The sequence below is a fragment of the Strix aluco genome, chromosome 3 (genome assembly GCF_031877795.1).
Source record: "Strix aluco isolate bStrAlu1 chromosome 3, bStrAlu1.hap1, whole genome shotgun sequence".
NCBI lineage: Eukaryota > Metazoa > Chordata > Aves > Strigiformes > Strigidae > Strix > Strix aluco.
Window position 1 is genome coordinate 102,987,776 of NC_133933.1, and position 23,913 is coordinate 103,011,688.

The 23,913-nt window shown below is 37.9% G+C and overlaps 1 protein-coding gene across 1 annotated transcript in view; it reads left to right on the forward strand.

The window, feature by feature from the left end:
- EYS (eyes shut homolog) overlaps positions 1-23,913 on the forward strand; it is a 1,110,009-nt gene that overhangs the window by 844,893 nt on the left and 241,203 nt on the right. The window contains exon 37 of the mRNA XM_074819828.1: positions 15,983-16,212. Coding sequence (XP_074675929.1) covers positions 15,983-16,212 — 230 coding nt within the window. The remainder of the gene's footprint in view (positions 1-15,982; positions 16,213-23,913) is intronic.

Consider the following 23,913-nt stretch of genomic DNA (forward strand, 5'->3'; position numbering starts at 1 on the left):
AGAAAAGCGAAGTATATAACAGGAGAAATTGTCTAAAAACAATCAAATAGTAAAAATAAATTACCTCTTATGCTTTCCTTATTGGACTACTGTCACACTTACCTTTAGTGCTAGTATTTGATGTCATTCCAATTACAGAAACTTGGAAGTAGAGAAAAAAATGTTTTGTTATATACTCACAAATAATTAAACTTTGGAGCAGGTTTCCATGACTTCCAAGTTATGTGCAGAGAGTGTCTCGTAATGGAGATGTAGTTGCTCTTGTTATTGTACCAGGCTGTATTGTGAAGAGAGGCATATTAGAATAAGCAAGAATGAGAGTCATACTGAAAAGAATAATTTGCCTACTGGAAGTATAATACTTTTGCTTTGACTTTCATCATCTTTGAGATTCACTTTTGAATTTGATGCAGAAGTAATAAGAAATCGGAAGAGTTGCCTTCAACTGCTAACATTCCTAATGTCAAGAGAAAATTTTGGAAGTTGAGTTTTATTCTGTCTAGCAGCTCTCTGATGCCATCCATTCCGTGTCCTTCACTGCATCAGTGAATAGACCACAGGACTTCATGATTTACAAGGTATTTGCAGGTTTGTAAAAATCTCATTTAACAAAGATAAAAGTGAAACAATCAGCAACATCACAAAAGCCTGTGTGTTTTTATAGAAAATAAAATCCATTATGAATAATATTCCACTTTCTGAAAAAGGTTTTGAACATTTTTTTACAATTAAAATATGGTTTGAGATTTATGTTTAACCAGGAGAAACACTGAACACGAAGGTTTCTTTACCTTAGCAGAGTCCAGCATGTTAGAACCAGTGGCTGAAAGCTGTAGCCAGAACATCTGAACTGGTAATAAACCACAAAAGCTATAACAGTAATGATGAATGTAATTGGTACAAACTACCAATTGAAGTGGTGACTTCTTCATGTGTTGCTGTGTTAAAATTAGACTGTTTATCTTTCTAGAAAGGATTCTCTAGACAGCCATAACTTATTAGGCTTAGTACAGTTGTATCTGCAGGAAATATGAAGATCTGAGATAAACAAAAGAGATGAAACTCTGATGTAAACTGCATTAAAAAAAAAAAAAAGTAATTATGTGCATAAAGGAATTAAAGAATAAATAAGTAGCATTGAACATAAAATAGATGATGCAGGCGTGGTTGCATGTTTACCATATGTTGCTGACTGACAAATTTTCATATATTCTTATTATCAGGAAATCTTTACATCTTAGCTGTCATCATTCTTAGGTCCTAAAATAGAAAATATTGAATAAACTGATAAAATATATGATTATTTCTTACTATGATAGATTCTTATTTAAATGAGTCTGTGAATCAGATAGTATCTGTATTGGCTGATTAATATATAAACAAGTTATTATCAACAGCCAATAAATGGGTTTCTCTGGGGAGCTACTAAGCAAAATTTTATATTCTACAGGGAGTGGGGACTGTTTGTTTAAAGCTGTAATATTAAGTAATGCAATACTAGAAAGATATATCATCCTTCAAGGGACCTTGGTTATAAAGTTAAGAAAACAGTCTTATCCCTACAACTACTTGATTGCAGCAGAAAAACAAATATATTTACCAGTAAAAGAAACATTAATTGCCCTCCAAAATTCATATAAATATTTTACAATTACCTTATTTCTCAAAACTTAAATTGATTATAAATAGTTTATGTGGTTTTTCTGTATCTGTAACCTGCAGGACTGTTTAATCATATCCTGTCTGACTCTTGCTCTGCAGTACTGTAGATACACAGTGCGTCAGTGCCCCCTGCAGCCTTGAAACACTAGTATACCATTTTAAAAAATATGTTATTGATCTTTGCTGAAGTAACTATACAGAAAAAGAACAGCTTTAAATTCTGTTGTATCTTTTCCTTTTTTCTCCTTCCTTCTTCAAAAGCTCTGGGGTAAAGAGAAAATGCTTCAGAAATTTAACTTAAAAATCAAGACAGATCTTGATATATTCGTGAGAGTAAAAATCCTTTTTTTTTTTTCTTTCAAAAAACCTGGCATATGAAAAGCAGAAACTAGAAGCATAAACAATTCAGAATATATGTGTAAACCTTAAAATGAGTCGTTGCAGAAAGAAAGTTTGGCTCTTGGAAGATCTAATTCTGTAATGTGTAGAATGTTCAGAGTATACAGAAATCTCTGCTTCATCTGTGCAAAACTGCAGTAGGTATTCACGTATATTTTTGACAATTCACTCAAAATCACACATATAAAGATAATTTTGGGGTTTGTGTCCTCTCTGTCAGCTCCTACTCACATCTTTCTCAAGTAATTGGTAAATTTCTAGAAAGAATGTTAGTTATGGGTTTATGGATTTCTTTTGAAGTTCTGAAGTTTAAAGGAAGCAGTGGTTGTTCATAGCAATACTAGAAATCTTAAGTAATTTATCTATGTATGAGGAAAAGAAAGGGTTTCAGCTCATAAAACCATGAGCTGTTAAAATTGCAAACAGTGTCAAAAAGAGGCCATGAGCATAAATGAATTGAACTTCAAAAAACCACCTGTCTCTATGTTGTGCAAGAACTTGTTGAGATGCTTCAGACCAGCTTTCTGAAGCCAGATTTCCCCATTTTTCCACTCACCACCCACTCTAAAATTAAGTGGTAGATAGGGGAAGAAGATGCTGCACTACTAGTACTTGTACAAGATCCTAGTTGACATAAAAGTGTGAGTTGGCATTTCTTAACTGTCAAAAAATTTCCTTTTTTAAATAGCAAGATGTAATATAAATTTTTTACATTTGTAAGGAGCAAGGCTGAAGGCCAAACGACATTAGCCAACTGAAAATGCAGTCATTTCTTAGAACTAACTGCCTAACATATTTCACTGATGTTATAAAATTGAGTAAGTATTGTATGAAAATTAGGGGAAGTGACTAGATCTCTTCAGTTTCTGGGCACTATAAACAAAAGTGAGACATCAATAACTGGCTTCCAGCATTTACCAATTATAAAATCCATTTCATAAACCAGAAGATATAAAAGATTCTTGTCTGAAATAAAGCATATGAAAGAAATTCACCAGAGAGAACTCTTAAGTAGCAAGATGATTTTAGTTACAAGTGAGATTAATTTTATTTAAGTAAATATTTTTTTTCCTTCAGAATTAATTTCTGATATAAACACAGTAAGATAAATTCTCTAATTTGGGAATATGGCCATATAATTAAGCCTTTGTCAGGTCTTCATCAGATTTGACTAATTGAAGGGGCTTATTCTTTTTTATCAAAAAAGGTATATTTGTACCTCCTAAACCCTGCTAAGCCCTTTGTAAATGGCAAAGTACGATCTGCTTGCCGTGGTGTGTTTTATTTTCATCACTTAAATCAACAGGCTAGATATTTTGAATCTTGAATTCTAAATGAGTTGTCTAAACTTTTCACAAGGAAACCAAGAAAGTAAATTTAAAAAAAAGAAAGTAAGCACAACAAAGTAATCTCATACCTTTTTGCCTCCTGATTGTGTTCAGATGATAGCTTTCATAAAAAGCATGTTTTGCTGATATGATAATGAGGATTTGACTGATATTCCTAAATCTGACCTGCTTTGAGATAATGACCCTGTTAAACTGGTAATATCAATGCTTTGAATATAGGTGCCCTTCATGAGTTAAAGTTAATGAAGGAAGAATGGCAAAAAAATGTAGTGCAATTTGAAGGTAACAATGAGAAGTATTCATTCTGCTATTGAGAATATTCTCCCCGTTTTGCCTCAGTTTCCTCTTTTTCTCTTGCTTTGAAACTTGTTTTGTAGTTGGAAGGATCAATGGCTTTTGGGAACTGGCATTGCCTAGTCCCAAATCATAACCAGGTAGTTAAACCTCCAATGACATAACATTTGGGTTTAGGTAGTGCTTAAGATAACTGAAAACTATTAAAATCAATAAATGCAAAATATCAATTTATTTAAATGTTACCCTGGAACAGGTTGACCACCTGATAATTTCAATGTAACATACTTTTAGTTTAACATGTTCTCTGCCCCCCCATGATCTTGCCATGTCACAGCCTTTCGGCTGATAAGAAGATGGAAGAATATGAATAATCCATTTTTAGCATTTTTCTGTTAAGTAATCCAGGTTGAGAAAAGACAGCTCCTTAATTATTCCTAGTCCTAACAAAAACTGAATAGTTTAGTGCAGCGCAGTGGCATATTGTTCTGCTGAATTTGATCTTGATTCCCGTGCAGTTTTGAGTACTGTTCTGCAAGTTGAAAGGAAAGACAGAAGTCTGCTGACAAGGCATCTGGAGTTTTCTTTCCTTATTTCTTGTTTGCGAACTGTTATGCTTTTCTTCCAGTTGTTCACACTAATAATAAAACTGCTTAGTCTTGATAATGATGCCTGATACTAACTCTCCATGTTTTAAGATTTTGCTAAGCTAGAGTCACATCCTCTTACCAATGTTAAAGTCAAATCTGTCTCTTCATTATGAACTTAAATTGCTTAAAGGTTTATAAGGATCGCTTTAGGTTGGAACACAGTAAAGTAAGCTCTATTCTTTGCTGTAAAGTATGTGATTCATAGGGAATGTTTTTATTAAATGTTTTGAATACCTAAAAATGGTTTTGGATTTTCTCAGTTATATAATCAAAACATGCATGATTTTACGTGCGACATAGCAAGCAGAAGTAGGAATCTGTCCTCACTCATCAGAGTTAATTTGTTCAGTTCAATCTCTAGTCAATGGAGAAAGGTGGCCACTTTTCTTAGAATGGGATGAACTGGAGATAGTGCTCTCTGCGTATAAATTGTCTACAGGAAGAACCAGGGTGATCAGCTCAGGCAGGTTTCCAAGCTCTTAGGCTGATAATGTTTGACAAAGTGAATTCTATCCTAGATATTTATTGGCAGATGAAATTTCTTCAAATATATAGGAGGGAAAAGGCTATTTTGGGTGACATTTTGAAGCCCTGGAGAATTTGGAACTAAAAAGAGATTGAATGTGAGGTTATAAGCATTGAACATGTTAATTACTTTGTTATTGATTGTTCTTGTTGCTGCTGTCATTGTCATTGTTAAAGTGTTTTTTCACTCTCAAGTAAAGTGAGAATGCTCACTACAAAAACATATTGTGACCAAAATACAAATAGTTTTCCAAATACATGAGAGAAAAATATTCTCTACTCCAGCATGTAACAACTTCCCTTTAGGAAAAATCTCATTATTTTGAACATAACTTTGTTTAGTGCACCCTTAGAGTCATTTCATGCTAATATAAGAAAGAAGGAAAAGACATCTACCAGCATTGCCTCTTACACTAGGACACTCTAAAATATGATACAGCTGTAGGAAAAAAAAATCTTAAATTGTAAACAATATCAGGCAGCAGATAACGACACACACAAATATCCAAAATTAAACTTCTGAATTCTCAAACAGAAGCCTCCTACTTGATAGCTACAATCAGTATGAAGTGATTGTAAATTTTGATAGCGTCTGGACCAAACAGTAGTAGCACGTCATGAAACCTCCAATTAATAAAGAGACATGAGATAAAAGCACCATTTAGGAGGCTGATCTCACTTCATGCTTCTGCACAGAGAACTATTTTAATTAGGAAAAATGGATGCTGGGGGTTCTGGAGAGAAAAGTGAGTGCTGAAAAATAAGAACTCCTGAAAAGAAGATGTGGTCTTGGACAAAAGAAGAGGGCCAGGAAAGAAGGAGGTAAACATCCTGGCTGGAGAAAAGATCCTGGAAGTGGGGGGAGGAACTGAAGATGGGAAAGATGCATGGAGATGACTACCAGGGGATGCACAGGAACCATGGCTGTTAACAGTCAAGGCTAGTTGCTACAACTCTGTGTGAACTAACATGACTTTCTACTTGACCTTCCCAACCGGCAACAACCTCCTTCCTGGGAAGGAAAGTGGAAACATAGTGAACGTAACGGGTGGTGTGCAGGTGTGAGTGAGCATGCAGGGTAAAAGGTCTAATCTCGCCAATTCTGAAGTAAACGCCAGTACCCAGATCCACGATGGGCCGTTGTTTACTCTCTCATCTGTGACATGTGCTTTATTGACTATAAAATAATTTTTTTCGTATAGAAAAAATGTACATAAAGGCCTATTATTTTAGCTCCTTGTCTGTTGCCTTGTAAAATACTATTTCAGAAGTTTTCAGCAATATATTTTTTCACTCTTTCTGTTAATATCATGGTCATTCTTTGACCTATCATATTTACAACCTTCTTCTTCATGCGCTCAATGAGAATATTTTAATTAAATGCCAGATTACTGATGAATAAATGATGTTTGTGTTTATGTATGCCAACCATTCTCCAGCATTAAGATATAATTAGAAATTAAGTCTGGAAGAAAGACTAGATAATACATAACAGTAGTCTGCATTTTTAGCTCTTTTTGTACTAGTAATTTCTACATGTCTATCTCATCTTGCTTGCAAGCTAGCTCTCATGGTAATTTCAATAGTGTGTGATACAGAATGCCTTTTTATATTCCCACCTCTCTCCAGTCACACAGTCTTTGAATAGCAAAATGCTTTCTATCCAGTGATATTAATTAATATTTATAAAGCAATGTCGGCCTCCCCTACTTATGTAGGCAACAACTATTTTCAGCACACGGGGAAACAAATGCAAAAAGAGATTAAGGACTCTGTCTGTGAAAATAATTTAGATGCCTAAACTATTCTTATGTGAGGCACCTAAAAACAAAGTATGTACTCTCAAAGCTTCATTTTATCTGTAATGCAATCAGGGTGCATTGAAGTACCAGCCTGCAAAAGTGTGTGTTTCCATGGATCTCTGGGAGCACCTTGATTCTCTTGAGAGTTCCCCTCACTCCTGTTAGGGTCTGAGAATGCCTCTACTTGTCCTTCATAAATGTATCTCACAGAGGTCGAGATCTACTAGGCATGCCCAGAAGAAACTGAGATGAGACTGGGCAAGATATATTCAATGGTGATACATACCTGCTTTCCCTTTTTATTTTTCAGATAAGTGGTAAGAGCACTGTTCTGGTTTATCAGATACTTGACTTCCTTTCTGTCCTCAGCTTGATGGAATTATCAACTTGCCAGTCTGCTACCAGAAGTTCTGTAAGAACTCCCCAAACCAGTCCCTTGGTCTGTTCTGTCCTGCATGGAACAAGCATTCATTGTATTGAGTGGAGAAAAGAAAAGTGTTCGCATATGGTTGCCCATCCCTTGGGTTAGAATATTCATCTGAGTATAGTCTTAGATATTTCCACTGTATCAATTGGGGTTTTTTTAGCATACCTCTTCAAGCATTTCATTTTCTTTCTTGGCAAAGCAGGGCTCTAGCTATCTGGAGAATATTCACTGTGGACAAAGGCCAATGTTTGACAACTACAGTCCCGAGAGTTACAATTCAGAATTCTTGCCCGAGATTAATTATTACTTAGGAAATCAATGGTATATTCAGGATCTAGAAGTGATTCTCCCTTATCCTTCACAGACACATTGTGCAATAATATATCACAGGTAGATCTTCCATTTTAGAGTCTAAATTATGGATGGCATCACTGAGGTGGAAGAATGTCTTTAGCCCTTGAAACTAGATAGAAGCTCTGGTAAACAGTAGTGGCTTCATTCTGAAATTGTGATTTTTTTAGATAGCTCTCACAGCATCATTGTTACAGGAACTCAATTTACCCAGTACAATTTACTCAGCCATTTAGGACTGGGACAGAATGGTTATATTCTAATCTTACAGAGGCTTTTCAGAAGGACAAGTACAGTGTCGTGTTAAAAAAGAATAATATTTCTGATCTGCTGAGAGAATCTTCAAGGAGCAAATGAAAAATTTTTTTCCCATTCAAAACCACTAGTTTCAAGAAACAAGAGTAGTTGCATAAATCAACAAAAAGATGCAGTACTCAGGCATTTCAAGTGCTGTTCTGAACAACATCTAAGATGAAACTGGGAAGAAGTTTTCTAACTGTGACTACTGACTAAATGTAAAAGAGAAAACTGAAGTTCAGACAGATTCGAGATTTGCTTAAACTTCAGAAAGTTTAAGATTTGCACATTGGTCCACACAGTGCTCAGTAGTTTTGATTGCTCTGCTTTTTTTTGAGTTTAATGTTTGGATGAAAGAAAGTCCAGAAGGGCTTAAAAGGGAGGATGGGGAAGGCTAAGGCTATGGCAAAACCAAGACAAAATAGAGATCAGTGTGAACGATTGAAAGATTCAATATTCACTTACTTCTGTAAGCAAGCCAAGTAAAAAGAGGACTAGATTTGGTACAGAAATTCAGTTATAGCAAAACCATTATTTGCCATGTCCTAAACTTAGGGACTGAGAGGATTTTTTTCAAATATCGTCCTGTTTAGGAAAGATTTTGCTATTAAACTTACAACATGAAGTATTGTTGCTGCAAATTCTGTTATATTAACTTACTTATCTGTTTTAAAGTCTATGGAATCTAAATGCTTTAAAGCATTTAGAATCTGTCTCTTAGTATATGTATTTCCTTTTCTTCTTTCTCCTTTCACCTATCTTTCCATACCTGACATTTCCTCCCATATCTGGCACTGCTATGCATCCTGGAGTTCATATTTTTTTCTTTGTATTTGTAAACATAGCTTTCTTAAACTTCATTGTATCTGTTAATTACACACTCACATCCTTGGCTGCATTGTATATTAAATATATTATTTGCATTGCTAAGAGTCTGCACGATTAAATGAGATGCTGTGTGTGCAAAAGCAGTTGTAAAAGATGTTATACCAACTGCGAATTTTTAAATGGAATGCTGCAACTGCAGTATCACTGACTTCAGCTACCAAATGTTGTGCCTAGTAGGAGGGAGAAGCTGGGCTCATTACCTGGAACATACATAGAACCGAATTTTTTAGAGATATGCCTGATCATATCTCCAACTGTATCCTGGTCTGCATCAAGAGAAATGTGGCTAGCAGGTCGAGGGAGGTGATTCTACCCCTCTACTCTGCTCTCGTGAGACCCCACCTGGAGTACTGTGTCCAGCTCTGGGGCTCCCAGCATAAGAAAGAGATGGACCTGCTCAAGCAGGTCCAGAGGAGGACATGAAGATGATTGGGGGTCTGAAGCACCTCCCCTATGAGGACAGGCTGAGAGAGTTGGGAATGTTCAGCCTAGAGAAGAGAAGGCTCTGGGGAGACCTTCTAGCAATCTTTCAGTACTTAAATGAAAGACAGGAAGGGACTCTATATCAGGGAGTATAGTGATAAGATGAAGGGAAATGGTTTTTAACTAAAAGAGGGTAGATTTATATTAGATAGAAAGAAGGAATTCTTCACTGTGAGGGTGGTGAGACACTTGAACAGGTTGCCCAGAGAAGCTGTAGATGCCCCCTCCCTGGAAGTGTTCAAGGCCAGGTTGGACAGGGCTTTGAGTAACCTGGTCTAGTGGAAGGTGTCCCTGCCCATGACAGGGGGGTTGGAACTAGATGATCTTTAAGGTCCCTTCCAACCCAAACCATTCTATGGTTCTATGATCATAAGTCATCTTATTAGGAAACAAGACACCTGATTCTTCCAAACCAAACAAAGACTGGGATGGAAGAAAATAAGAAAGGAAATAAGATTCAGATATAAGCTGCTGAAAAAAAAAAAATCATCCTTCTCTAATAATCTCTTACATTGTTTTCTCAATTACTGTGTCAAGACATTTAAGCAGGTTCGCCAGTAGGGTAAGTGCACAGATATACTGTTCTGTGGATTCATCGAAATCAGTGAAATGCCATTTAAATTATTCTTCTTGACATGGTTATGAACAGTGAAATAAACAGCCTGTAAAAGGCTTTGTTCATTCTTGTCAAATTACATGCAAGGTACTAGGTTTTTATTTCTGTTTAAACCAACATTTCCAAGAAGTGCAGTTGTTTTCAGTTTCATAAGGTTTTGAAATTATATTCTACCACACATGCTAATGCCCTTGAAAAATCTTTCTTTTGGCTCCAAAATCTAAAACACTTGCTTAAAATAATATTCTGTCAGAACCTAAGAAAAATGGCATGTACACACTTCTCCACCGAAGAAAATTGCAAATAAAAGCAGTTGCTTCCCAGCACAAATTACTTTATTGACAAGCTAAAAATACAAGACTCCTTATCACATTCATATCAGATAAGGCTAAATCCATTACTTCAGTAATAAAATGTTAAGTGTGTAAGTACCAGAAGATATAGGCAGTGGAGATGTTATCGTATCGTTGGGACTCCCATGCCATTGCATGTCTCATCAACTTGCTTCATGGAAAAATGTCAGAGTTCTTCTGTAGACATGGCTGCCATCAGCCTGATAATGAATTACTTTGGGGACAAGTTTGCTCTATTTGCAAGTTTCAGTTTGAAGTCCATTATACAGACAGATCATCCCTATTAAAAAAAAAAAAAAAAAAAAAAAAACCAACAAAACAACAAAAAAAAACAAACCCACAAAACACACAACAAGTTTTTTCTTGCATTGGGGTGGAATTTCTGGCATTGCAGTTTGTGTGTGCTGCCCTGTGGCCCTTTACTGGACACCAGCAAGAAGAGTCAGCTCCATCTTTTCCTCTCCCCTCTCCCTCAGGTATTTATACAAATTGACAAGATCCCCCTGAGCCTTTCCTTCTCCAGGCTCTCAGCCCCAGTCACTGGCCCCGGCACAGGGTTAAACCAGTGACACCCAGCTCAGTCCCCAGTGGGGCTGAGCCCCTGCACTGCCAGGTCAGGGCACAGCTGGGGCATTGTTTTTCTGATCAAGGATGCCAATTAAACTCAGACACCAGAGTGAAAAGAGCAGGCTTATTTTACTGTTAATAAGTAAAGGATATAGCCAAGTAATACAGAAAAAAAGCAACAAGAAAAATACAGAATAGCACACTTAATTATTACTCCATACAGTTATTTATAGAAAAAAAGAATAAGCAAGGTAATACACCTAACCATTACTACATGATGGAGAGAATAGTGATTAAGAAAGACACATCACCACTTGCATACGTTACCAACATCCAGATCCGCAGTTGCTGGGGAGCCCCGGTTACAGCGAGGATTTGGAGAGCCTGTCCCGGCAAGTGGGAAATCCTACGCGGTGTGTCCGTCCATAGGTGAGGCATCCAAAGTCGCTGCAAGCGGATCCAGCCTTATATACCAAAAATCAGCAAGTCAGAATGACTTGCACTTCTCTTTGAGCAGAAACATCTGGTTTCATCCTCCTGTTGGATTCCACCAAAAGCCCGGCCAGGCCTCAGGGAGGAGTTTCTAACAAGGCCAAACACTTGGCTTCTCAGCCTTGAACAAGGCTAAACAAGGAAAGTTGGATACATTCTCATGACATTTCATCCTCACTACTGATGATATTTTGTCGAAGCTACGTCTTTCACTAGTGAGCATACATATTTCATTAATGATCAGCTACTAATAATAAATGCTAATAGTAATACAGATTTTACTAATTAGCAGATACTAATAATGGATAATGTTTGGTGGTGAGGTTCATCTAGAGGTCAACTTTGTTTCAGGGCCTATTATTCAGGCCCTAGCACTACAGGCATCCCAGGTGGTTTTTTAACTTTTTAATCCACAGTGCCCCTAACTCCACACACTAACAGTTACCATCTCTTTCTGAAGAGAAAAGGAGAGCATAGGGGAGCAGGAAGCACAGTTGGTATGTGTGGTTTTGGTTTAACAACATAATATCAAGCATGATCCCTAAGTGCTATATACCTGCCATTCAGTCAATCATACATCTCCGTGAGTGGTAAAAGAATGTAATATAAAATAAACAAGACTTCAGATTGCACTAACATCTATATTTAGACAAGCATTTCAAACTTAACGTACACTCAGCTATGAAACACGAGCTTACAGGCCTTTAAAACTCAGTTGTTTGAACTCATTTTAAGATTAAAAACAATGTGTTGATGCTTGCAGCAAGTTATAAGGTCTTCATGTGCATTATTGAGCTGAGAGGCAGTGACAGCCTGGGAAATTGAAAAGAAAAAAAAAAAGCAGAAAATTGTGGCCTTGTTGTGTAGTACCAGTGAATCAAGTTTTGCCTGATTTATTTTTGTTACACTTTGTCAAAACTTCTAACACCTCAATTATTAAATTCCTTTAAACACTTCCCAGCTCTTTATTCAAATAAATGTTTTAGTTAAACTGTATTCAACCAAGGTCATTGCTTATTCACAGCAGCAGCTTGAATGGCTTGTGAGTGCAGCTGCAGATGTTTGCCCCACAAACCAGCCCAGGCAAACTCTTCCCTGCTTTTGCAGTAAGGCAGCGAGCTGCGGGGTGCCTGGAAGCGGTACTGGTACATATGCAGTCAGGCACCATCTAGAAGCAAAACAACCAGAACAAACCTGCAAAGGCTGACACACTGTGAAAGACTAGCAAATGAACCGGGGAGAAATCAACCTGCCAAGGAGCTTTCCTTTCTTTCTCCTCTGCGGATTAGGATGTCAACCAAAAAATGAAGCAAGGCTGCGTTACTTGAGGTCCTAAAATTTCATTTTAAAGACACTCCTGTGATTCTATTTTAGAGAAAAAGAGTAGCTTCTTGTCAGAAAGGGGATGTGAAACTTCCACGGCTGGAAATCAGTGCTTCCAGTGGATACAAGTATGAATGATTTGCCAGTCATGCAGATATCCTTCTCATTCAGTATTTTACCCCTGACAGTAGCTGTGATCAGGTTCAGAGGAGTAAATTTTGCTATGGTCATCTATAGGATTACATGTAATTTGATAAATGGTCTCTCTAAAAGCTAGTAGTTGTGATAGACAGTAAACTGTTTGTTCATCAAATTCCATTGAAGATACTGGGAGCTCGTGACATGTTATTCCATAAACTATGTAGGCCTAAGCTTAATCTTAACTATTACACTGTGTAACGACTGACTGACTGTAAGTGCTTATCTAAGTTGAAATGCTGAAGCAAGGACTCCTACTAGGCAAAAGACTGAAAAGAGGGAGAAAGGGAAGAAGGACAAAGGGGAGAAAGACAAAGGGGAGAAGAAGAAAAAAAAGGGGGTAGTGTCTATATTCTGTAAGATATAAACAAAGGCTTTGTGAGCCACTCTCAGGAAAGTAGGAAATATGAGAAGCTGGTGACGTGAGGAAGACCCAGATGGAGCGACCCCCTAGCTGCAAAGTGCGCAGACGCAGGATACACCTCTCAGAGAGACCCGATAACGGAAGGCGGAGGATATAAAAAAGACGGACCCTCGGGAAGTGGGTGCGCGCCGTTGGTGGAGCAGGGACTCCCCGGCCGCCCAGCACTGTTTTGCTTATTGCCGCTTGCTAAAATAAATAATTGAAATTTAATTTGTCCTAACTTGCATCATTTTGGCAAGATAGTCTATAACAGTAGTGAGAGCTTAGTTTATGGCCTGATTCTTTCCCAAGTTTTATTTAGTTTTTTGGATTCTTTTTCAGGAGGAACACAAAAATCAACTCTGAACCCCAGTAAAATCTCCCCATAAATTTTTCCTGTAAATGCCTGATTCTTTATGTAAATCTACAGAGCTTCCATTCAGAGCTGCTCAAACATTTATGTTATGTTTTGAGAGAAAATGAAGGATTTAATTTTTTTTTAATCAGTGGTTGTAATCTCAGCAGCAGGTGACTAAGCATTTTTAATTTGCTGTGCTAGCCTGGTAGAAGATAACACACACGCTAGTGCGCTCTTATTGCTGCTCTGAATGGAATAGCCCATATGAAGATCATGTTACTTATTTCCAGTAGGAAAAAAGGATGGCTGTAAACCCAGAAATTTCTTTGTTGTAATTCTATTCATATAAATGGAAACGTTATTCTATTCATGTAAGTGGAAATAAGCAGGATGTCATGTGTTTTCCTAAAATTCCAAGCCTCTTATCAGCAAGTTCTGAGTCTCAAAAAATCTTTTAGGGATTGTTTTTTAAAATCTTTTGTTTCAAAATCTTTTTGTTTCAAATCTTTTAGGGATGTTGTCTGCCATCTTTTTAGATGCTTTTCTCTCATATAAAGTGTATAGCTTTTAACTGCCTTGAAATCCCTGTATCCTCATTTCTAACCACCACATTGTGTGTGTTTTGCCTATCTTACATTTTGGACTCAGTCTGCATCCTTGCTTCACTACCCCCCTCTAATGATTCCCTTACCATTATTGCTCTGTGTGTCTCCTCTCTGCTGTCACGTAAGCCCTGTGCCCATTTTGTTCTTTCCCAGGTTCTGCTCCTTTCTCAATTACTATGTTTTTCTCTGGGTCTGATTAGAAATTTACTCTGTCCTGAATTATTTCTGTCCTTCCTCTGTCAGGCTTCTTTTCTTTCTTACCTGCCTCTAAGCATGTATCATTGTTTTTGTACAGGTACTGTATTGAAAATTCAGAGTACTGATTTTTCAATAGTAAGCTTCCAAAAGATAAATTATTAAAATCAGTTTTCAGGTTGACCTGACTAAATGGGATATTTAGTAAATTTGGAAGCTAGATGTAAGAAGACAGATGCCTGGAGTGGTGAATGCAAAGTCACAGTGAAGGTGTCCCATCACACCACTATTTCCCCATCTGTCTTGCTTCTGCAGACACACTGTTCTCATGATGCATCACCCCTTTCAAATGCTTCTTTTTAAGACATACTCCAACCTCTACAACATGGTGAAGCAAAAGTTTTAGCTGATACAAGGAGAGAGGGGCGTGTGTAGCAGTGGCAAATATATAATTTTTTTTAATTTATTTTTTGTAAAGCAGGTTTATACCATCATTTTAACCAAAATGAGTAAGAATTTGGCTGTTGATGTTTAACACATTACCAGAAATGTTGACTTTCACTGGCTGTGACGCCTATAAACCATTGTATGAAATATGTAATTTCTATGTTCTGTTTTGGTCAAGATGTTAGTGACATTTCAGTTCAGTCTAGTATCCCTTTCTCTAATTTGACATTTTTTGCACAACATTAAGACATAAGAGAAACATTCAGAAAATTCAAACTTGCCAATGAAGTAAAATTAGTAAGATATTTTATTAGATTACTGTTGTCAAATTTCAGAATTGGAGGTTGCTTTCTGGAAAAAAGTAGAATCTCTTGAACTTCATAAAATGAAGGAAGAATGTATCTCTTATGTAAAATTTACTGAAAACTATTTTAATTGTTCAAGCTTTTAAAATAGTCATGAATCTTCTTGTGACTTTTGATTCCTTTTGCTTTGGCCTCATCATAGTAATTTGTGTGATGCACGTAAATTGTTCTGGTACGTAAATCAGTAGCCTTAAATTTGTAGTTTTAGTGAGTCACAGGCTTGTCTCTCTGGTTAAAAAAAAAAAAGCAGTAATACACAAAGTTGTTAATTAGAACAAACAGGTGGTATTGCTAACTTTGGATAGAAAATAATTAAAATGAGGAAAATTATTAGCATATCAGTCTAGTAGTTAAAGTGAGAGTTCAAAAACTGAGAAGAGAGAGATAACGTCATTCTAAACAAAAAAGTTGTAGGGAAAAATGAAAACAAAGCCATCTCCCTTTCTCTCTCCCCCCCCCCCCCCCGCCCAGTTATTTCTATGAATTAAAAAATATATTGCTGTACTACATCATTTGCCTTCTGCATATGCATGCTTAATCTACTTGTATGAAAGTCACATCACGTCTTCTAGGCCAGCCTTATGAGATTTGGTAAATTTTAACACTAAAATATTTAATAATACAGGCCTGTATTTATTTATTTATTTATCAGTCCATTGTTGACATCTACTGAAAAGGAAGTATGAGAGCACGTACAAACTGTGCTACATGTATGGAAGTTATTTCTTGTTCCTTCACAGGAAAAAATACCTTCATTATCTTTTAGCTAGATTTCAGAATGGGGACTTGATTTGGGAATTGCTAAGGTACTCACATTTTCTTAAATATAATCTGAACTTCTAAACAATAAAGCCTACTGTTTTTAATGAAGCTGAAGTGTAGTGGCACAATTAGGTCTCATGATTTTTTGATGTGTTGTCTCTATCCTTTCAGGATTCCTGTACCCACACATCTGTCAACAGCATTCCCTATGGTTTCTTCTGATGGGCCTGAGTTGCCTGAGCCTGTTGTGACCTCTCAGATTTCCCCTGAACTGCCGTTCATATGCCAGGAAGGAATGTGCCACAACGGAGGGACTTGTCATCCTCTCTCTCTGGCTACTGGGGCCACCTCATTTCAGTGCGACTGCCCGCTACACTTCACTGGTCGGTTCTGCGAAAAAGGTAATTACGGTTCATTTTTTGTTAGTTGTGAAATTTAAGTCTTATGCTTCTTTGGAGCAGGAAAAGGGGAAGAGGTAGCGATCAACATGTTTCTCTGCTTTCCATTTCAGTTAGTGTTGGTAACTCAGGAATAGATTCATTGAGGTATTTAGAATATTTGGAGGGTAAGATGGGTGATATCAGTCAGGTACAATAGTAAGAGTTGCAGGCTTGAGTTAATGACAAAAATGTGTTATTTGTGCAGATTGCTGTGCACAGTGTTAAAGCATGTTTGCAACCTAGTATTTCTGGGACAGAAGAAAGTTAACTTAAGAAAATAAGGAGAAGCTTTCATCAAAAGGTTATGTGTTTCCATTTCTACAGACTGTTCTTTTTTTCACAACTGTGCCTGTTGTTTTGTTGAAAAAGATTTTTTTTCCAGTCTGTGGCTCATTTATACTTCTATTGTATTACTGTTTCTTGTAACGCACAAATTAGCCAAATGAACACAATTTAATTAGAATGTGAATAAATTAATTCTTTGAACAACTTTGGTTCTTTGTAAAAAGAATCAAGGCTATAAGACAAACTGATCAATAACTGCTATGGTTTCTGTTTTGTAATTGTAATTATTTTCCATTACTGCTCTTCAGAAAGTTCTTTTTTATGACATTTTATAGCTGGCTTCAAAAACTGTTTTAGCTTTTAATTTACAGTGGGTTATAAATGGCAGTGGATAATTCTCATCGTATTAAAGGGCATTACTGGTATAGAAGATAAGAACAAAAAAATCATCTAGATTATGGTTATGTAACTGTAAAATCCTCCTAATAGGATGAAATACAGGCAACTAGAGTTAAAAATGCTCTTGCCAGAATGCTGGTATATCTGAGCTATCACCTTGTATTACTGTCTGAAAGCAGGTCATTACACTCACAATATGTGAAAGCAATCAATGACTGTGAGCTCAAAAAAAAATTGCCTTGTATTACTTAGATATCAGAGAATATTTTACTTTTCACCCTTTCCCAAGTTTATAATAAATTAAATCATATATTTTCACATTTCCAGTGTTAAAATTGAATTCTGTGAATATCTTCTATGCACTTGGTATCTGGGCATACTATTTGCACTTACTTTCAATACATAGCATCTGTGCAAGTTGCACCATAATTCATAAAATAGTGAAACCAAAAAAGTGGGTTTCCTTAAAGATAACAGATCTAGTTACCATTCAGTGTGTGTTTCAATGAAATATTTTCAACATTTCAATAAAGTGTTTTATTTATTTAGATACATTTTATGTGCCAGAATTCCCTTCTTGTTCCAAAGAATGCAGTTAACATCCTTTGTATCAACATCATCTTTGGTATTTTGGATGGGAGCCGGTTTTTGCTTTTCTTGTGGGTTATGCCAGGAGTAAGCAATGTTAAATTTAAGCAAGAGTTTGATAGATATCCTATGGTAACAGGCCATATCAGTGTAGATGCACAAACACTCTGCTGGGTGACACCTTGTCTGGACACCACTGATGCCTTCTACCAGTGTTTGATTGCTGCCACCTTCTGACTTAGTCTTACCTTCCACTTGATCTGTCAGTCTCCAGGAGTCTTCTATGGTTTGGTGTTTTTAACAAAAAGTTACAAAATCTATGTTTGAATCATATTACCTGGGCTGAGCGCTTATCTCCCTGTGCTACAGACTTTGGTCGAAGTACCTTCCAGTCCATTGACTGAAACAGCTATTTTTGAGTTGCTCATTCAAAAACACATCATCCTAAGCCATTTTCTCCTTTGAACCTTAAGCAGTACAGGCTCGCTGAGTTCACACAATGGGATGAGTTGACTTTCCTCCAACTACATTTTCAAGGGAATTTCACATGTTTATCTTATCTGTGTAAATGAAGAGGTCCCCTTCTCTTTCTTTCTCTGACTTTGTTTCAAAATTCATGTGTGAGAATATGACTGAATTATGACTATCTGAAGAGCAAAGTAAAAGCAGGAAACTATTACAGAAAGTCACTGTTGTAACCAAATCTCTGATGATAAAGACTGAAGCATCCTACATTAGACACACTGGTAACTATTCCATTCAATAAAATCAGAACATAAGCTTTCAAAAAAAACCTGAAACAAGTAGCTCCTTTTGAGAATATAGCCTCAGCTGTATAATCATATCATGCGTTTAATGGTTGAATGTCTAGTTTCCATGAGATATCTTTTCATTTTTTCTAAAATTGGAAGAGATGCCATTTCCTTTGCTGAAGTTTGTAGGCATGCTTGATGATGAGATTTTAACAGCAACCCATTTTTCTGCATAGGATGTCTTTTAATAGTTCTGGCACTGGAAGAAGAATTGTCTTCTTTTTTCCCTTTGTGTGGATAAGATGAATTAAAGGATTCCTGTTTTCACAGAGCTCTGCTTTACCCTCTACAACCCCACCGTCAATACAGGAAACAGCCTTCTCCCTCGTGTTTAGTGCTTCTGGGTCAGCGAAGGCTGCAGTATGTGATGGGCTCATTGGCAGTTCACTGGGGCAGCTACAATCCAGGGCATGTGCTGTCACATTGCATGTTAATATAGATCAGGATCAGATTTGATGTATCCTGTATTTAGTGGCTGAAAAGTAACTGAAGCATAATACAATTTTATTTAATCCTAAAGTATCAACAAGATTGATAATTTAGTGTAATGAGACCAGAAATTGCCCAATTGAACTATCATTATAAACCTTTGATATTCAGGCACCTATTCTTCAAGAAGTCTGGAAAGAACTCATAATTACAGGAGATGAGGGCATCTGTAATAATTTTATAGTTATTTACTATAGACCTTGCAAGGGAGAAAGTAAATTATCAAGTATGCAATCCAGAAACTTTGTTCCAGTCAAGGAAATTGTCTCGACTCCCTAAAGATAGCTGTGATCTGTTCTAATCATGCTGTAACATATACTTGTATGTTTCAGTAATATGTTCTTATTAATTATCTTAGTCATCTACCTTGTACTTAACTAAATTTCAGCAAGGAAATATATCATACACTCAACTGGCATAGTAACACTCAGCTTGGCATAATCACAGGGTATATTCAAACCCTGTGTAGGCATCTTGGCTTCATTAGAATGTGTGCATTTGCTTATTTCACATCTAGATTAAGATACACCACTTAGTTTCTTACTAACAACTGTATATTTCTGACAGCATATATGACCATCTTCTAGAGTGAAAGCAAGTGAATGTCATTATCTCAGTTATGTGGTTCAAATTGATAGCATTTTATTATATGCAATATAGCATTTTCCTATTCAATTCCTCCTTAACTAATAAAATCCAGCAGCTTGTTCTTCCCTTACTAGAAATATGTTCAAGTTATAAGTGTCATTACAGATATATTAGGGCCAAGATAGTTTATTTAAATACATGGTGTATTTACTCTAAGCAATCAGATATCTCAGAAATCTGAAATGTCCTTAAATGACAGTTTTTAAAAGTGGAAATCAATCTCCATTTTCCTAAGGAAACAGAAAATTATACATAGAAATCAGTGTATTTGCTAAAGTCAAATTGAACACTGGGTATATGCCAAAATATACAAAGTAAGGATTTAGTCTAAAGCATATATGTGTAACCATCTGAGGCTTCAGTTCCCTCTAATACTGCTTTCAGTATTTTCCTTTTTTTTTTTTACTACAAATTACCAAAGTTATCTAGAAATGAGAAGTTGCTACAAGCATTATTTTAAAAACTCTAACTTGAAATACAACACAGAAAATTTGCCACCAACATAAATTTAATCTTTATTACTGAGCAGTGAGTACTAGGTCATACAATGGAAAGGAAGGATTGTGTAAACAGGGAATACAGTGAAGGGTATATAGTGTACTGTGAGTGAGGGAGTTTTTTTTCCTTTCTGGGTAAATAAGCTCTTTGAGTTTAATATGAAAGTTATCATTCTTTCTTCCATGAAACTTCCTTACTAGTAAGCTGTTGTATCTGCTTCATTGTGAAATCCCTCCACACAAGTGGAAAAAATGTAATGCTTCTGCTTTAGCATGAAGGCAGATGGTTGTCTATTACTGTAAAGTTCATAGCGATAGGTTTGGATATCACTGTCTTGCATGTGCAAAGTATGTCCCTGACTGTTAATTATAAGATTAACTTTTTTAAAATCTCCAAAATTGTTAGTATTCTGTAAAAGTTTTATAAATTGTTCAATAAAAAGAATATTTAAATGTCATGTGTTAAAAGCAGGAAATCTGTTTAATTTGATATGTTGCCTGTGTATATTCTGTACATGACTTAAAGGTCAGCTCCTTTGACAAAGCTGCAAAACCAGGAGTAAAATGGCAGGCTGTTACAGGCATTTATCTTGCAAGAGTTCCACCTGGAGACTTTGCTCCATTTGTTCCCTGGCACACACTTGGAATTCCTGATTTGTTGAGCAATACTTGATAATATCACCCCGACCATTAGAGGTTTCTTTTACTAGCAGTTTTTCTAGACATTGTTCCTACCTTAACATTTCTGACTTGCGTCACTGACTAGTATCATTCACCTCTGACAAATTTTTTTTGTCTCTATGTTTTTTGTTTTACAAATAAATGTAATTGGTCCAATTTCTGTGGTTTCAGCCAAATTTAGAAGCATAAAATATCACATCTTCAGCATGTCATAGATCTATTTATAAGCATACAATATCACATCTTCAGTATGTCATAGATCTATTTATCTCCTTAAAAATGTTTATACTGTGTATGTGATACTGAAAAATCATATGTATGATTTAAAACAAGTCTGTAACAATTCCATCAAAAAAGAAGGATAAGGAAGTGGGAATAATATAAAGAGGTCTGAGTGATGAAGGGCAACTGTGTATTCATCTTCGCATTCAAGATTCCGTTTGAGTACCCAGAAAGAAAAAAAGGATATTGTTATGCTGTATATTCTGTTTCACCAGAATTCAAGTGTTCTTTCACAGAATCACAGAATCGTCTAGGTTGGAAAAGACCTTGAAGATCATCCAGTCCAACCATTGACCTAACATTGACAGTTCCCAACTACACCATATTCCTCAGCGCTATGTCAACTCTACTCTTAAACACCTCCAGGGATGGGGACTCCACCACTGCCCTGGGCAGCCCATTCCAACGCCTAACAACCCGTTCTGTAAAGAAATGCTTCCTAATATCTAGTCTAAACCTTCCCTGGCATAACTTGAGGCCATTACCTCTTGTCTTATCGCTTATTACTTGGTTAAAGAGACTCATCCCCAGATCTCTGCAACCTCCTTTCAGGTAGTTGTAGAGGACGATGAGGTCTCCCCTCAGCCTCCTCTTCTCCAGACTAAACAACCCCAGTTCCCTCAGCCGCTCCTCGTACAACATGTGCTCCAGACCCTTCACCAGATTAGTTGCCATTCTTTGGTCATGCTCGAGTAATTCAATGTCCTTTTTGTAGTGAGGGGCCCAAAACTGAACACAGTAATCGAGGTGCGGCCTCACCAGTGCCAAGTACAGGGGTAAGACCCCTTCCCTGTCCCTGCTGGCCACGCTATTTCTGATACAAGCCAGGATGCCATTGGCCGCCTTGGCCACCTGGGCACACCGCTGGCTCATGTTCAGCCGGCTGTCAATCAACACCCCCAGGTCCCTCTCTGACTGGCAGCTCTCCAGCCACTGCTCCCCAAGCCTGTTGCGCTGCTGGGGGTTGTTGTGGCCCAAGCGCAGCACCCAGCATTTGTTCTTATTGAAACTCATACAGTTGGCCTTAGCCCATCACTCCAGCCTGTCCAGGTCTCTCTGCAGAGCCTCCCTACCCTCGAGCAGATCAACACTCCCACCCAACTTGGTGTCGTCTGCAAACTTACTGAGGGTGCACTCTATCCCCTCGTCTAGATCATCAATAAAGACGTTAAACAGGAGTCGCCTCAAAACCGAGCCCTGGGGGACTCCACTCGTGACAGGCTGCCAACTGGATTTAACTCCATTCACCACCACTCTTTCGGCCTGGCCATCCAGCCAGTTTTTTACCCAGCGAAGCATGTGCCCATCCAAGCCATGAGCAGCCAGTTTTGCCAGCAGAATGCTGTGGGAAACAGTGTCAAAGGCTTTACTAAAGTCAAGGTAAACAATATCCACAGCCTTTCCCTCATCCAATAACTGGGTCGCCCTGTCATAGAAGGAGATGAGGTTTGTCAGGCAGGACCTGCCTTTCATAAACCCATGCTGACTAGGCCTGATCCCCTGGTTGTCCATTATATGACTTTTAATGGCACTTGAGATGACCTGCTCCATGACCTTCCCTGGCACCGAGGTCAGACTGACAGGTTGCCTGGATCCTCCTTTCTGCCTTTCTTGTAGATGGGTGTCACATTTGACACCCTCCAGTCCAATGGGACCTCCCCAGTTAGCCATGACTTCAGGTAAATCATGGAAAGCGGCTTGGCGAGCACAACTCTTTCAGCACCCTTGGGTGTAACCCATCCGGTCCCACAGACTTGTGTGCATCCAAGTGGTGTAGCAGGTCTCTGACCACCTCCTCTTCAACTGTGCTGACCTCATTCTGCTTCCCCTCCCCATCTCCCAGCTCATGAGGCTGGGTGTCCAGGGAACAGCCAGTTCCACTGCTAAAGACTGAGGCAAAATCAGTGTTGAGACCCCCAGCCTTTTCCTCATCCTTTGTTACCATGTTTCCCTCTGCATCCAGTAAAGGAGGGAGATTTTCCCTAATCCTCCTTTTGTTGTTAACGAATTTATAAAAACATTTTATTATTATCCTTAACAGCTGTAGCCAAGTTGAGCTCTACCTGCACTTTGGTTCTCCTAATGTTCTCCCTGCATAACTTCACTACATCTTTATAGTCTTCATGAGAGACCTGGCCCCTCTTCCAAAGGCAATAGATTCTCCTTTTGTTCTTGAGATCCAGCCAAAGGTCCCTGTTTAGCCAGGCTGGTCTCCTTCCCCGCCTGCTTATTTTTTGGCACGCGGGAACAGCCTGCTCCTGTGCCTTTAACACTCCTCTCTTGAAGTATGTCCAGCCTTCCTGGACTCCCATATCCTTCAAGGCAGCCTCCCAAGGGATTTTGTTAATCAGTCTTTTGAACAGGTCAAAGTTTGCCCTTAGGAAGTCTAAGGTGGCAGTTTTACTAACCCCTCTCTTTGTTTCTCCAAGGATCAAAAACTCAATCATCTCATGATCACTGCACCCTAGATGGCCTCCAACCTTTACTTCCCCCACCAGCTCTTCCCTGTTCACGAGAAGCAGGTCCAGGAGGGCACCTTCCCTGGTTGGCTCACTCACCAGCTGTGTGAGGAAGTTATCCTCCACACATTCCAGGAACCTCCTGGATTGTTCCCTCTCTGCCGTGTTGATCCCAGCAGATACCTGGGAGGTTAAAGTCCCCCACAAGAACAACAGCAAGTGACTGTGAGATTTCTCCCAACTGTCTATAGAAAGCTTCATCCACCTCACTGCTTTGGTTGGGAGGTCTATAGCAGACTCCCACAGCAAGATGTGCTCTATTGGTCCTTAACCTAATCCAAACACTCTCACTCCCTTATCACTATACTTGATTTCTGAGCTCTCATAGCATCCTCTAACATACAGGGCCACTCCACCACCTCTCCTTCCCTGTCTATCCCTCCTGAAGATCTTGTAGCCATCGATTGCAGCACACCAGTCGTATGAGGCATCCCACCACGTTTCTGTTATAGCTACTATGTC